General features: G+C 39.6%; 1 protein-coding gene across 3 annotated transcripts in view; it reads left to right on the top strand.

The window, feature by feature from the left end:
• The window catches only part of raf1b (Raf-1 proto-oncogene, serine/threonine kinase b), a 69,805-nt gene extending 54,108 nt beyond the window's left edge, over window positions 1-15,697 (top strand). For 2 of the 3 annotated variants that reach the window (XM_052017322.1, XM_052017321.1), the window contains exons 12-17: window positions 597-773; window positions 3,218-3,264; window positions 5,371-5,489; window positions 7,632-7,763; window positions 10,731-10,865; window positions 13,789-15,697. In XM_052017322.1, coding sequence (XP_051873282.1) covers window positions 597-773; window positions 3,218-3,264; window positions 5,371-5,489; window positions 7,632-7,763; window positions 10,731-10,865; window positions 13,789-13,929 — 751 coding nt within the window. In that variant the 3' untranslated portion in view covers window positions 13,930-15,697. Of the gene's footprint in view, window positions 1-596; window positions 774-3,217; window positions 3,265-5,370; window positions 5,490-6,762; window positions 6,795-7,631; window positions 7,764-10,730; window positions 10,866-13,788 lie in introns of those variants that run through there. The other variant, XM_052017323.1, reaches the window with a different exon arrangement.
• The last annotated feature ends 76 nt before the right edge of the window (window positions 15,698-15,773 follow it).

Raw genomic sequence — 15,773 nt, 5'->3', positions numbered from 1 at the left:
CAACTATTGGCCTCACTGGTTAGAGAGGGGAATTGTTGGTTAAAGTTTGAATTCCTGATACAGCATCCCAAAAGGGAGTGTGACTGTGTGCGTATCTGAATGAAACAAAGTTTGCAGCAAGTACATTTGTGTGGAATTCAGGGGTTTCACTATCTATTTAATCAGGCATGGTATGGTAGTGTAGCGATTAGTGTAACGCTATTACAGCACCAGCGACCCGGGTTCAATTCCCTCCTCTATCTGCGAGGAGTTTGTACGTTCTCCCCATGTCTGCGTGGGTTTCCTCCGGGTGCTCTGGTTTCCTCCCACATTCCAAAGAGGTACAGGTGAGAAAGTTGTGGGCTTGCTATGTTTCCACCGGAAGCGTGGCAACATTTGCGGGCTGCCCCCAGAACACTCTATGCAAAAAGATGCATTTCACTGTGTATTTCAATGTACATGCGACTAATAAAGATACCTTATTTTATCTAATCTGGCAAACAGTAATCCTTAATGTACAGGGTAGGAACTTGCTGAAAAAAGGTTTAAATGTATGTCCCCTTTTAAGTTTTTGTTTTAATAGCAACTGTTTTTCTTATCTGTTTTATTTGATGCAGGAAAACACGGCACGTAAACATCTTATTATTTATGGGCTACATGACAAAGTTTAACCTGGCTATTGTTACCCAGTGGTGTGAAGGCAGCAGCCTCTACCAACACTTGCACGTCCAGGAAGTCAAGCTGGAGATGTTTCAGCTGATTGACATTGCCCGTCAGGCAGCCCAAGGAATGGAGTGAGTGGTGCTTCATAAAATCACCATTGTGTTTCAGTAATATGACGTCAGATTTGAGTAACAACTTCGCTGTGGTGTTTAAAAAAAAAATGCTGGAAACACTCAATAGGTCAGACTGCATCTGTGGAAAGAGAGACAGAGTTTATGTTTTGTGCTGAAGTCCCTTTGTAGGGAAGGGGAGGGAGAGAAAACTATTTGTTTTTAAGTTGCAGAAAGGGTGGAGGGAGCATGGATAAGACAAAGGAAGTATCTGTAAGGTGAGGCCAGGGTTGCCATGAGATAAGATGTAAACAAGGTTATCTGGTTGAAGGGTTAATGGGGACAGTTAGGGAGAGAGAACCTGAGGGTAAAATATATGAGATGAACACAGTTTGAGGGTGACAATATAAGTAAAGAAATGTAAACATTGCAAAATGCAGATCTGCTGCACGTTCCCAGAACGCAGGTTGTGGTAATGAAGAGAGAAAAATCGAGCCACATCCTGGATGGACTGACCAGTTCTGATACAGACAGAGTAAGCGGGTTACATTGATTCTGAAAGGCTGCAGTGTACCCAGATGGAAGTCGGTGTGCTGCTCCTCCAGCTTACATTGGGCCTTGTCACAGTGCAGGAGGCCACAGACAGATGATCAGCGAGAGTGGGATGGAGAATTAAAGAAACAAGCAACAGGAAGTTCAAGGTCACCCCCGTGGATTGAACGTAGATGCTCCCCAAATTGGTCACCCGATCTGTGTTTGGTTCCTCCAATGTAGAGGAGACCACATTGTGAACACCGAATGCAGTTCACCAGATTGGAAGAAGTGCAAGTGAATCGCAGGATGGACTGTTTGGGTTGCTGGATGGTGGGAGGAGAAGAAGCCAAACGACAGGTGTTACATTTCCTGCAGTTGCATAGGAAAGCGCTGTAAGGATGGGAGTAGTTGGTGGGGATGGAATAAGAGGACCAGGGAGTCCTTTTAAAATGCTGAAATGGGAGTGGATGACAACATGTGTCTGATGGTGGAATCTTGAGGAAGGTGGTGGAGGATGATCTGTTGAATGTGAAAGCTGGTGGGGGAAGGTGAACACCAGGGCAGCTCAGTAATTGTTTATTTCAGATTTCCAGCATATGCAATTTTTGTTTTAACTGTTCCGTTGCTGTTGTATAGTTAAGCATTTAGCTCTTTAAAGGTTTAATCTTGCTTGCTGCAGAAGTTTTCCTATTCATTTATACTCTCCTTTCTTAAGTAATGACATTTCGGTATCCACATTTCCATTTGTACACACCACATTTAACTATAATAAGTGGATTTGATCAGAATAGACACCAAGAAAGTATATAGGTGTACTTGAGACTGTTACCTAAGATTTGAATTCTGATTTGAATCTATTAGTTGCTTTAGTGGCTGGATTACGATGGCTAGAATTTTTTGAGCCAGTTCTTTTGAAATGAGAGGTTCACAAGAGCTCACACCTTGATGATTTGAATCATTTGGAGCGCAAGAATGAGCTGGCTGTAAACCAGTACTAGTGAGTCCAGGAAGACAAAAGAACCTTTATGGTGGACCGAAAGGACCTCTTTTTTTTTTGCTGGCATATTGAAGATTAATCTAAGTCGCATTATGAAGTATTATTTCCCAGCTACTGGACATCATATTTAGAAACAAGGATGTATCCAGAACATTTGCTAAGAATTTCAGATGGTTTCTAAAGTTTCTGTTAAAATAAATTTGCTCCATGTGACAATTTCACATATCCTAGACTACAGTAGCCCAGAAATTCCATGTGGCATGTGCCTGTGAATTCCTTGATCAACTCAATTACATATTTTTTTGGAGTCAAATTTATGTAACATGGAAGCAATCTACAGGGATAAATGGAAATAGGAGGGCCGTTCTTGTGTAAATCTGAAGATTATAGTCTGGGGAGTAGCAGGTAAGTAAGGAACTGTGTCCTGTTCACTCAGTTAACTGTGAACATACTGGACCCATGTATGACTTAGGATTATTTTTTGTAGCAATTTATAAGAATCTCTCATGCAGGCAAAACTCATAGAGGTAGCCAGAGAAAATAGGCAAGGGAAGAGAAAAAGATGGCACAATTTCCTAAGTCCTGCAATAAAGGAAAAGGGAATTTGTAGCATCAGGTATCCATGGTAGGCATTCTGTCAAGGAGGTTACTTGTATAGAAAGAAATGGCACCCAGTGGCAACTCATCTACCCCAGATTCTTGATCATTCTTGAATGAAGTTCAGTCATTTGGCTAGGGCATACAAGATAAATAACAAGGTATGCTCTCTTTTCAGATATATTGGCTGCACTTCCGTAACTGTATTAATGTGAAAGACACATTTGGATTTAGATTAAATATATTTTGGAAAGAAAACAGAAGAGGGATTTATGGTCAGAAACTTCACTTGGCTTGAACAGAATAACCTGATTCTGGTTTGCTTTTCTTTTAACAGTTACTTACATGCAAAGAACATCATCCACAGAGACATGAAGTCAAACAGTATCCTTTTTTTATTTGATCTTTAACATTTGGCGCTGCTTTAGAGTGACTCAGCAAGATGATATAGAGCAGAAGTAAATGCTGGTGCGAAGCATGAGATTTCCCAACATGGGCTTACTAAAAGAAATGGAATTTATATCCCCAGCCACATGGGTCAATTTATTTTGTTTGCAGCCCAAGTCTTACTCATGCTTCCTGCAGTGCACTGTTTTCACACTGATCTTGGCAGTGAAGTTAACCATTAGGAAGACACTGATTCTAAAAGCCATATGAATTTGAAATGGACTTGTTGCATGCCTAGACCCTGCGTTGTTACATAGGAACCCTGTACAGTTGGATTTTCCCCTTAATGACCACAGGTTGATTAGGTTACAGTGAGGGAATTGTGATTCCTGCCCTTCAAGGCAATAAGTGAAACAGTGTCTACCCTATAGAGGAAAGCCAAAACGGACTTGCATTAATTTTTTGTTTTTGTGTTAACTTCGGGATGATCTGGAGTATCGTACAAACATTGAAATACTTGTGAAATATGGTCACGGTTGTAATATAGGAAAAGCAGCAGCTAATGTGCTCCTGGCAGACAGCAATGTGGTAATAACCAGATAATGATGATTGAAGGATAAATATTGGCCATGACATCAGGGAGAATTATCCCATTCCTCTTCGTAATAGGACCTTTTATTTTTTCGTTAAAATGCAACTTCTGTAGTGGTGCCTTTGTGCTGTGTGATAGTATCAGTGTGGCCATTTGTACTAATGTCCATCAAGTGAGCCTTGAACCCAACTTTCAGGAGGTGAGAGTGCAGCTCTGGCTGATGGAAGGTAGACGGAGAATAGATAGTATGATTGTAACATTAGAACATAAGGAATAGAAGCAGCGTAGGCCATTCACCATCGCATGCCTGCTCCACCATGCAATAAAATCGTGGCTGATATTTTGCCTCGCCAGCATTTTTCTGCACTAACCACATATCCCTTGATTCCCTTAATGTTTAAAAATCTATTGACCTCTGCCATGAATACCCTCAATGACTGGGCCTGCACAGCCCTCTTGGGTAATGAATTCAAAGACTCTCCACCCCCTGGGTGAAGAAGGTTTTACTCATCTCAGCCCTGAATGGCTGACCCCTAGTTCCTGATAGCTCAACCAGAGGAAACCTCAACACCGCATTTATACTGTCAAGCCCTGTAAGAATTTATTAAAATGTTGTGAGACTACAGAGAGGTTGGTTACAATAATGAAACAATGATTGATTAAATGCAAAAGTTTTGGGGATAGTTTAACTGCATATGCTTGCTAACATTGGAGTTTCACAATATTGATATGGACATCAGAGGTCAATAACTAGACAGCATAGATCAAGTTAACTGGTAGAGGATTAAAGAGCATTTGAGAAAAGGAGAGTTGAACTTGCTGTGTTGGAGGGTATAGAGACGGATTTAAAAAGTACCTGGGAGGGCCATGTAGAGCTAGTTGGTAGGTTAATTGGCTGCTGTAAATTACCCTGGTGGAGGTGGGTGATAGGAGAGTCAGAGTGAAGTTGATGGGCACGTGAGGGAGAATGGTGCAGGGGATTAAGTGGGAAATGGGACTGATGGGAATTCTCTTAGAGTCGGCATAGACTCAATGGGCCAAATGGCTTCCTATATTGTAAGAAAATGTGAGCTAATATAAATATGTGACTACGGACCAACTGCTGGCAAGTGGGATTAACCTGTAGCCCATTTTCTTTTCTATTGGCAAGAATGAATTTGATGGACAGAATGGTTTTCACATTTCTGTAAATATCTGTGATATCTTGCACTGGCCCAAAATTGATCTTCCTGTCAAATATGTTCTACCTAAGGTGCACATGTAAAACATTAATTTATTTTGGATATCTTCAGACAAAATTGTAATGAGGGACAAAGGTAAAATTTTCAAAAATCCAATACGTCATAATAAAAGGTGCATTTATCTTCTGGGGGAAAAAATAATACTTTACATTATGGAGTTAGCAAGAAAACCTTAACTTTTTTTAGTATTTAGATTTGAGTTCGTGGGATTTTATTTTTTTAGCAATACTCTGCCACTGTTGAGGGATATTATCCTTAATGGATGCTCAGATATATTTCTTCATGAAGGCCTCACTGTGAAGATTGGAGATTTTGGTTTAGCAACTGTGAAATCACGATGGAGTGGCTCTCAACAAGTAGGGCAACCAACAGGATCCATTCTTTGGATGGTGAGGAATTAAGAGCTTGGTTATTTGATTGCTAACTTAATTGTGTTAGTTGAAGTAAATATGACTTTACACTTGTTAAAGAGGTATGATTCTTATTCAAAAGACACATTAAACAAATCCTTACCATAAGATACTTCTATGTAGCCCCTTTAATTAGGAAGTGGGAGACTTCTTTGCTTCAAATATTTGCCTATCAAGCAATAAGATTCCTGTTGTCTCTTGTTAGTAATATATAATGAGTGTATTATAAAATGTTCTACTCGTGATCTCAGAGCAATTCCTAAATAACAGCCAACTAACCTTCTTCTAAACCAGTCTCCAAACTTGGCATTAAACTTCTGTAGTTACAGTCCTGTATGTTTACAACCTATTGGTGAAAATGTCCAAATGGATTCTTTGTTATTTTCTTAGTTGTTCTAACCTCTGACTCTGTCCTGGAATAACTGGGGAAGAAAACCCTAAATGTAGTCTCTAAAATAGTTTACAAGTTGCTGTCTTTCCTAAATTACCTGAACCAAGTATCATACCAAAAATAACACCTGCAGTCATATTCAAACAATCCAGACAAACTGAAAAACCTGTAAGTTTTCCACACGTATAATTTAATTACTTTCACTTTTGAACCTACTTGTCTGTAACACTTATTACTACCTGTTCCAGTTAGGATATGGTCGAATGGCAAGAAACCAGGATCTCTGCCTCCCATCCTTGTGTTCAGCCCTGATGAGATGAAAATTCATTCGGGGTTTCCTTGCACATTGCTACACTTGACTGTGAAAAGCAAGAGTATTGCATTTGGCTTCTATCTTAGTGAATGTTTTTTTTTCAAAATTATATTCAAATACTGTCATTTATTGTTAAAGTATACATTGACATTTGTGTCAAAAACATAGAAAGGTTGTTAGTATTGAGATGTGACTGAGTAGAAATGGAACATACTATGTTCAGGTTAATTGTTTTTTGATTAATCCTGGTGAGCTATTTATTGCCAGGCATAAGCAGTTTTGATGTTGTTTATTTAAAGTAATGTTCTGGAAAGCTGGCTAATGTTACAAACAAATGTTGAAAATATTTTAGAAAGTGTGCAATTTGTTCTAAAATGGGACAATGGAAGCAGATTAAACTGTGAATATTGGGCTGTCGTATTCCAGATTCTTTCTTTCTCCATGTATCTACATTCCCTTCAAATGGAATAATGTAGACATCTTTTTAGGAATACCATGTAAATAGCCTTCTACTCTTCTAAAAAGTATGAAATGTTTCATTTTGATAGGAGGCATAAGGAGGCCGCTTATTTCTCAGAAGGTAAGTAACTAAATGGGGTATTGGAGCTGTGAGATTTGACATACATTGCTTTAAGTATTGCAAATTGATAAGGCCACATAGCTTGGGATTTATTTTTAGAGAAATGGGTATAGAGATTTGTCCATGGTTGCTTTTGCTATATACCCAACATGGAACCGAATTTTAGAAGTGGATAACAGCATTCTGTCACTTCTACACTGGGCATTTACCATAAGCAACTGAAAATGAATTTCTAACACATGCATTACCAAAGCAGTAAGATTATTTTAAGTTTATATCAGACCTTGGTTAGTTCACAGTTGGAGTAATGACTGGAAATGTAGGTTGTTCTGTATAAAAGAGATATCAGGGCACTGGAGAAAGTGCAGAAAAGATATGACAATAATTGCACGGATGAACTGATCAGGAAAAGTTGTGAAGACTGGACTTTTCTACAGAAAGGAGAAGAGCAAGAGCAGACCTGCTCTAAAGAATAAGTTAAGCAGAACAGATAAAGAATTTAGGAATGTGGAAATCTCTGCCACATTGACTGGTTAAATCCTGTATTTCTTTCCATAGTACTTAAAATTCTTTGCAGTTCTTAGTATTTGTAACCCCTTACTGTTCAAATTAGAGAGCAGCCTGGATTCAGTGGCAGTATGTTATCCTTCCTCACTTCTAATGGAAATGACCTGTAGTATTGTCATCGTTCCAAATCTACCTAGAATTTCATGATTTTGTACAATTTGTATGAAAGAATTTTTGTATTTTCTAAAACTTAACCCTTTAATAATTAAACAGTAAGAGAGTATGGTCCATCCTCTGCCAGTGTAATTTATGTTTTGGAACAATTTCTAGGCGCCAGAGGTCATCCGAATGGAGGAAATTAATCCGTACAGTTTTCAATCTGATGTCTATTCATATGGCATTGTGCTGTTTGAGCTAATGACAGGAGAGCTGCCATACTCTCACATAAACAACCGAGATCAGGTAAGATGGCAATTTGTTCAAATCACCCTCAATGTTCTTTTTAAAAAAAAAAGAAACTAGTTGATATATTTCACACTGCCTCTGTTCCCAATTGCTTTGCTCTGCCATTTTCCTTTCATCTCATTTTACTGGGGGCAAATAACATGTTCTGCACCTCTGGTAATGATGCTGCACAGTAGGAAGGTTTGTTTGTTAATAATGTTCACTTTTTCCTCCTCTCTAGTAACACAATTCCTCCCATGCTGAACAAAGTAAAACTTGGTAATTGCTTTGAAGGGATCTGTAGCACAACACTCTACAGTTTGTGGTACATGTGCTATGGATTTTGTTTCATTTATGCTGAAGCTGCACAGTTTTACTGGTGCCAAAAGCCTTAAGGTGATATTCTTTATGTGTGTGAACCGCAGACTGTGGAGAGTTGATTCTGACTTACTACAAAACTGGAGTTCTGAATTTGGAGGAAAAAATGTCAAAGTAGTTCATGAGAAGTTCAACAGCACATGGGGTCTGAAGCCAGTTGTAGAATCCCAATTGCTGCTGCAACTGAAACCACATAGAGTCATAGAGTACTACAGCATAGAAACAGGCCCTTCAGCCCATCTAGTCCATGCTGACCTGATCTGCTGAGTCCCATCTACCTGCACCCGGACCATATCCCTCCAAACCCCTCCCATCCACGTACCTATCCAAACTTCTCTTATGTTACATTTGAACCCGCATCCACCACTTCTGCTGGCAGCTTGTTCCACACTCACACCACCCTCTGAGTGGTAGTTCCCCATCAGATTTCCCCTATGTATTTCCCCTTCACTGCAAACCTATGTCCTCTAGTTCTAGTCTCACCTAACCTTAGAGGAAAAAGCCTGCATGCATTCACCCTATCTATACCCCTCATAATTTTTGTATACCTCTATAAGATCTCCCCTCATTCTCCTGAGCTCCAGGGAATAAAGTCCTAACCTATTCAAACTTTCCCTATAACTCAGGTCCTCAAGTCCCAGCAACATCCTTGTAAATTTTCTGTGCACTCTTTCAAGCTTATTGATATCTTTCTTGTAGGAAGGTGACCAGAACTGCACACAATACTCCAAATTCGGCCTCACTAATGTCTTGTACAACTTCAACATAATATCCCAACTCCTGTACTCAGTGCCTTGATTCATGAAGGCCAAAGTGCCAAAAAGCTTTCTTTATGACCCTATCTACCTGTGACACCACTTTCAAGGAATTATGGATCTGTATTCCCAGGTCCCTTTTGTTCTACCGCACACCTCAGAGCCCTACCATTCACTGTGCACGTCTTACCCTGGTTTGTCCTCCCAAAGTGCAACACCTCACATTTGTCTGCATTAAATTCCATCTGCCATTTTTCAGCCCATTTACTTAGCTGGTCAAGATCACGCTGCAAGCTTTGATGGCCTTCCGCGCTGTCTTGGTGTCATCTGCAAATTTGCTGATCCAGTTTACCACTTTATCATCTAAATCATTAATATAGATGATAAACAACAATGGACCCAGCACGGTCCCTGCGCACGTCACTAGACACAATCTCCAGTCAGAGAGACAACCATCTGCTACCACTCTCTGGCTTCTCCTGCTAAGCCAACTTTGAATCCAATTGACTACTTCATCCTGAAAGCCAAGTGACTTAACCTTCTGGAACCAGCCTCCCATGTGGGACTTTGTCTACATGGACTTTAGCATGGCCTTTGACAATGTCTGCCATCTTTCTCTCATTGATCTTCTTGGTAACCTCCTCGAAATACTCTTAAGATTGGTTAGACATGACCTAACATGCACAAAGCCATGTTGACTATCCCTAATCAGGCCCTGACTATCCAAATACTTATATATCCTGTTCCTTAGAATACCTTCCAATAATTTACCCACGACTGATGTCAGGCTCACTGGCCTATAATTTCCTGGTTTATTCTTAGAGCCTTTCTTGAACAACAGAACAACATTAGCTATCCTCCTGTTCTCCGGCACCTCACCCGTGGCTAAGGACGTTTTAAATATCTCTGTCAGGGCCCCTGCAATTTCTGCACCAGCCTCCCATAAGGTCCGAGGAGACACCTTGTCAGGCCCTGGGGATTTATCCACCTTAATTTGCTTCAAGACAGCCAGCACCTCCTCGTCCATAATCCAGATACGGTCCATGACCTCACTACTCTTTTGCCTCAGTTCTATTAGTCTCTGTGTCTGTCTCCAGAGTAAATACGAATGCAGACTTAATCTGCACAGGCTGAGAAATGATGCTCATAACACTTAATCCATTGTTGAGGACTGCATCTGGCATTTTACCCAATGGAAATCCATCTGTTTCACTGTTTGGTTTCAAGCGTTTGATTTCATGAAGTATTTTGATTTCCAGATTTCCAGATCCCAGTTTTGTAATGGGGTGAATGCAATCTATAATGTACGTGAAACTCTCTGCATGTGCTCTGGACTCCTCAAGTAGATGGTATTATTGTACTGGAGTTAATCCTGCATTTGCACACCTCCACATGGAATTTCAGATACCACAAATTGCACTTAGTGTGGGAATTTTATCGTTAGGACACTTTATTTTGTTAACCCGCAGAAGGATTAATTGAATTAAGCTATAATTTCTAAATCATTCCCTTGCTCTAATAACTCTCTTCAAATATACACTATAAATTATTGTACAGAGCTGCATCTGTGACCATTGAAAGTAGTGTTTTATTTCATAGGTATTTAATTATTGAAGTGATCAATCTGAAAGGTAACCCTTAAGTATACCATATGCTGTTGGAATAAAGTCTTTTGTTATTTCCCACTTAGTGCCCCTTCTGCTGGTGAACTGAAAATTAGTTTTTTTACCCTACTGTTTATTTAAAGATTATATCAAGGAGCATCTTTTTTTACATTTCAATAATTGTTCTGCATTTATTCATCCTTTGGTAAAAGCTTAACAGTAAAATTCACATTTGCTTTTGTGATTAGATTATTTTCATGGTGGGCAGAGGGTTTTTAACACCCGACCTCAGTAAACTCTACAAAAATTGCCCAAAAGCAATGAAGAGACTTGTAGCAAACTGTGTGAACAGGAACAAGGATGACCGACCTCTCTTTCCTCAGGTAAGGGAGAAGAACTTATTTTGACAAACTGAGTAAATGTTCACTGCTCAGAGACATTTTTATTTCCAGGCAGGTATTCAGATGAATTAGAAAGAGATAAGAGTACAAAATCTTAACACTGGAAATCCTGATCTGTGCATTCCTAGGCCAGCAGAACCCTTTGTTAGCAATTTGAAGGGCCAGAGACATCAGTATTTCATGAACACATTACTTAAGCTAATATTCAATATAATTGTATTCTGGATGCTTACAAGAAATGTGTACTTCTATATTCTCACATTATTTCCCCAACCTTGCCACCAGGGAAAAACCCAGAGTTTGGTAGGTTGTACTGTTTTCCCTTCCAACATGTGGGGCACAAAGTATTAGTGTTGTCCATAAAAGTAAGAGAAACTGAAGAATGAGTGAAAAATGTTATCAGCAGTTATTACGGTTGTCATTGGAATGAAATTATTCAGTGTGGACATATTCTTTTTTTTTACTGATTGGTAAATTCAGGCCAATGGGACTAGCTTAGGCTCCATGGTTGGCTAAGACAAGTGGCGCCAAAGGGACTATTTTTGTGCTGTATAATTCTATTAAACAAAGGAACAACATTGGCTATTCTACAGTCTGTTGGCCCCTTGTCCATTGATAAAGAGGATGCAAAGATCTCTATTAAGGCCCTTGCAATCTCCTCCCTTGCTTCCCTGGGGTAAATCCCATCGGACGTTGAGGACACATCCACTTTAATGTTCTTCAAGACATCCGACACTTTCTTTTTAATATCTACATGCCCTTCTCCAATCTCATCATTGTCCTTGTCCTTCTCACTGGTGAATACTGATGCAAAATATTCATTTAGGACCTCGCCCACTTCCTCTGGCTCCATGCATAAATTCCCTTCTTTATACTTGAGTGGACCAACCCTTTCCCTAGCTACCTTCTTGTTTCTAATATACATATAAAATGCCTTGGGATTCTTCTTAATCAGACTTGCCCAGGACATTTCTTGGCCCTTTTCAGCCCTCCTAATTCCTTGTTTAAGTTCTTTCCTGCTTCCTTTATATACAAGGGCCTTGTCTGATTTAAGCTTCCTAAACTCTACTTATGCTTCCTCTTTTGTTTTAATTAAACATAATATTTCTTGTGATCCAAGGTTCCGGAACCTTGCCGTCTCTGTCTTTCATCCTCACAGGAACACACTGGTCCTGAACTCTAACCAGCTGGCCTTTAAAAGACTCCCACATGTCGGATGTGGACTTACCCTCAATCTATTTTCTCCTGTTCCTGCCCGATACTGTTGTAAGCAGACTTCCCCCAATTTAGCACTTTCATCCAAGGTCCAGCCTTATCCTTATCCATAACTATCCTAAAACTTATGGAATTATGATCACTCTTCCCAAAATGCTCCCCAGGCTCATTGCCCTGTACAAGGTCTAGTACAATCCCCTTCCCTAGTTGGACTATCTTCATATTGTTCCAAGAAACCCTCCTGGATGCATCTAACATATTCTGTCCCATCTAAGCCCCTGGCACTAAAGGAGTTTGTCAATATTAGGGAAGTTAAAATCACCTGCTACAACCACCCTGATGTCTTTGCATCTTTGCATGTTCTGCCTACGTATCTGTTCCTCTGTCTCCCACTGGTTATTCCAAGGCCTACTGGAACATAGAACAGTACGGGCCCTTCGGCCCACGATGTTGTGCCGACCTATATAAACACCTACTCTATGATCAATCTAACCCTTCCCTCCTACACAGCCCATAACGCTCCGATTTTCTTACATCCATGTACCTCATATTATATTTCTGATTTATTCTGAACGTTCTGCCCTTTATGCCTGTTCTAAATCTATTGCAATCCTCTTACAAATGGCAGAGATAAAGAATATTTTGGAATTGATTTTAGAAGTAATGTGAATGAAATAAACTGAGCTTTGCAGATGAATGCAATTAGCCTTTTGGCACAAGACTCCCATTTCTATTGGTTTATAACATTCCCATAGATTGGATTATTAAAACAATCGTTTTAACCTAAGGCCTAGAAGTGTATATAATATGGAATTCTAGATGTAGAATAAAATAAAACAGACACCAGTTAACAACATCCAGACATCATGTATATTCAGGACTTTTTGTGACTGGATTTCTATTGAATAAAGTGGATAAAAGACTTCTGAACTGTTCTAACATGAATGGTTTCTTAAACAATTGCAAAACAAACCATATCATGTTGTATGGGATTGGTAGGACAGATAATCACTCCTGGCTATAATTTCACCTAACTTGTCATAGTTGCAATTTAAATTGTAAAAATGCTTTTAACTAGGTTAACAGAAGTGCTACAACATGCCAAAAAGCTGGAACTCAGCGGGACAGGCACCACTTATGGAGGGAAATGCACAGTCGACGTTTCGGGTTGAGACCCCACCTGGACTGAAAAAATAGAGGGGAGGTGGCCAGTATAAAAAGGTGAAGGGAAGGGGCTGGAGCAAAAGCTAGCAGGTGATAGGTGGATCCAGGTGGGGGAGGGGAGAGTGGGAATAGTGCCCAAAGCTGGGAGGTGATGGGTGGAAGTGACAAAGAATCTGATAGGAGAGGGAGGTTGAGAAGGCAGGTGGAGGAGGGGAACCAGTGGGAGGAGAGTGTGGGTGATGGTGGAGGAGGGGAGAGGAACAGGGTGCTGTGGACTGGGTAGATCAGGAGGAGAGAGAAAGGGAACAGGGAGAGCAGTTTACTGGAAGTTGGAGAATTCAACGTTCCATGTCGCCAGTTTGTAGACGACCTAGATGGAATGCAAAGTGTTGTTCCTCTAGTTTGCGTTTAGCCTCACCTTGGCAGTAGAGGTTTTTGTGTGTTGCTCCAGATTCCAGCATCTGCAGTTTCGTGTCAACAAATGAGCGCTGTTATCTTTAACCTTCTGTTCTAAATTTTTTTTTAGATTTTATCTTCTGTTGAATTATTACAACATTCATTACCCAAAATCCATCGTAGTGCTTCAGAACCCTCTCTACATCGGGCTGCACACACAGAGGACTTAAATCCTTTAACCTTAACATCAACGAGATTGGTTGCTTGCTAACGATCTTCAGTTGAGAGCATTGCAGAAAGCTGTGCGATTATGTTTTTGTTTGGGTGGTGGAGACAACCGGATAATTTGCTGCATCTGATCACAAGCAATCAATCCTGAAAGCCGCTACTGATCAGATTTAATGTTATAACTAAAAAAAGGTAACAGTCCATCCATTTTACCAAGTGTCTGGATGCCTGGTAAATTTCACAAGGCCTTTTCCGGAAATTGTCAAACAATTGACTCAACATGGACTTTGCTGTGGCAGTTGTCTCCTACCTACCACCTGCCTTCCATTGCTTACCTCAGGCTTCAGACTGTGTGCACTGGCACAAAATAGCTGAAAATAAGATGGATACCTGTTGACAATAATATAGCCTGCTACAAGAATGTCCTTAACAAAGACATCATTTCTGCAGAAAAAGTACCTGTTTAATTGAGTTAGTAAGTGCAGAGGATAATGGTGAACTATTCTGGTAAACTGTGATGCAATATGTGTGAAGTGATCATAAATAATTGTTTGTTTTGTTTTTTTTTTGCTAATGAGTGGTGATTACATGGTATTTCATTGGATATCTGAAAATTTGTTGCCAGTCCCATGTATTGTAATAAGTTAAAGTTTGCATACAATTCTGTACAATGTTTTTGGTTTGCCAATTCAGAATATTAGATAACCTGCTAAGTTCTGTAATTATTTTCTGATGCATCAAAACCCCAACCAAGCATAAGATGTACTATTGAGGTACTATTAAACAAATATCCAATAGAAAACAGGAGGGTACTACATTTATTTGTATTTGTTTCCCTTTTCAGTAATTCATAAGGGAGCAAAGCAAGAAGGTTTAAAATTGTGTGCTATTCCTATGTTTAACAAAACCACTTATTTTTATAATTTATTTCTCTAAACTTAGGTAGCTTTCTTGCCACCTGTACTCTTTGAAGGAGCACAGATTATTTTTTTATTTAGTGTGGTAACAGGCCCTTCCGGCCCAACGAGTCCACGCTGCCCATTTTAAACCCAAATTAACCTACCCGTATGTCTTTGCAATGTGGGAGGAAACCCACGCAGACATGGGAGAACGTACAGATTAGCCATTGATTTCCATGTACGCATTCTAGGAGGGTGTGAAGAAGGAGGTGGTAGCAGAGCTGGTTCAATTAGAAATAATCAGCAAACTGACCATTTAAAGATTTTCTTGGAGAGAGAGAGAGAGAACAGGTTATATTGTAAGAAAAGTAGGATTGTTGCTAAACAGTAAGGAATAAAACATTCTGTGGAATAAGACAAAGAAGTTCAAATGCAGTATAGTGGTTTGATAGGGCTATTACTGAGATAGCTGCAAACTGGACAGGATTGGTAATTAAATATTTCAAGATGTGGCTTTGGTCTTTTTTTCCTCTTTCCACTTCCAATCTTATTGACCCAAATTACTCAAAACACTAGTAAAGGTGTAGGGAGGGGAAAGAAGTCAGTAGAAACTCAGGTTATAAATATTGGAAAGAAAGAATTTGAAATACCTACTGATTTCTAGATAGTACCAATGCAGTGGCAGAATAGTTCTGAGATTAGAACGGCATGTAGTAAAAGCAGAGTTGTTTTTAGTTGATGACGATACCATGGTGAAAAGGGTGACAAATTTACTACCTTTCAACTGCGCTTACTGTATTCAAAATAATCATCTGGAATAATATTTTGATCTAACAAGACAGCAGCTTTACTAGATTTGGAAATGTGCCAATTCTTGTAATTGATCTATAATGGAATTATTTTGAAAAGGTGAATACAGCATGATCAACTTCAAATTTAGGTTGTAAAGGAAGAATTTAATTAGTGGTGTAAAACAGTGATGTCCTGA

Source organism: Pristis pectinata, chromosome 6, assembly GCF_009764475.1.
Source record: "Pristis pectinata isolate sPriPec2 chromosome 6, sPriPec2.1.pri, whole genome shotgun sequence".
Taxonomy (NCBI): Eukaryota; Metazoa; Chordata; class Chondrichthyes; order Rhinopristiformes; family Pristidae; genus Pristis; species Pristis pectinata.
Note: the sequence above shows the minus strand (reverse complement) of the source record. Positions and strands in the feature narration are given on the sequence as shown.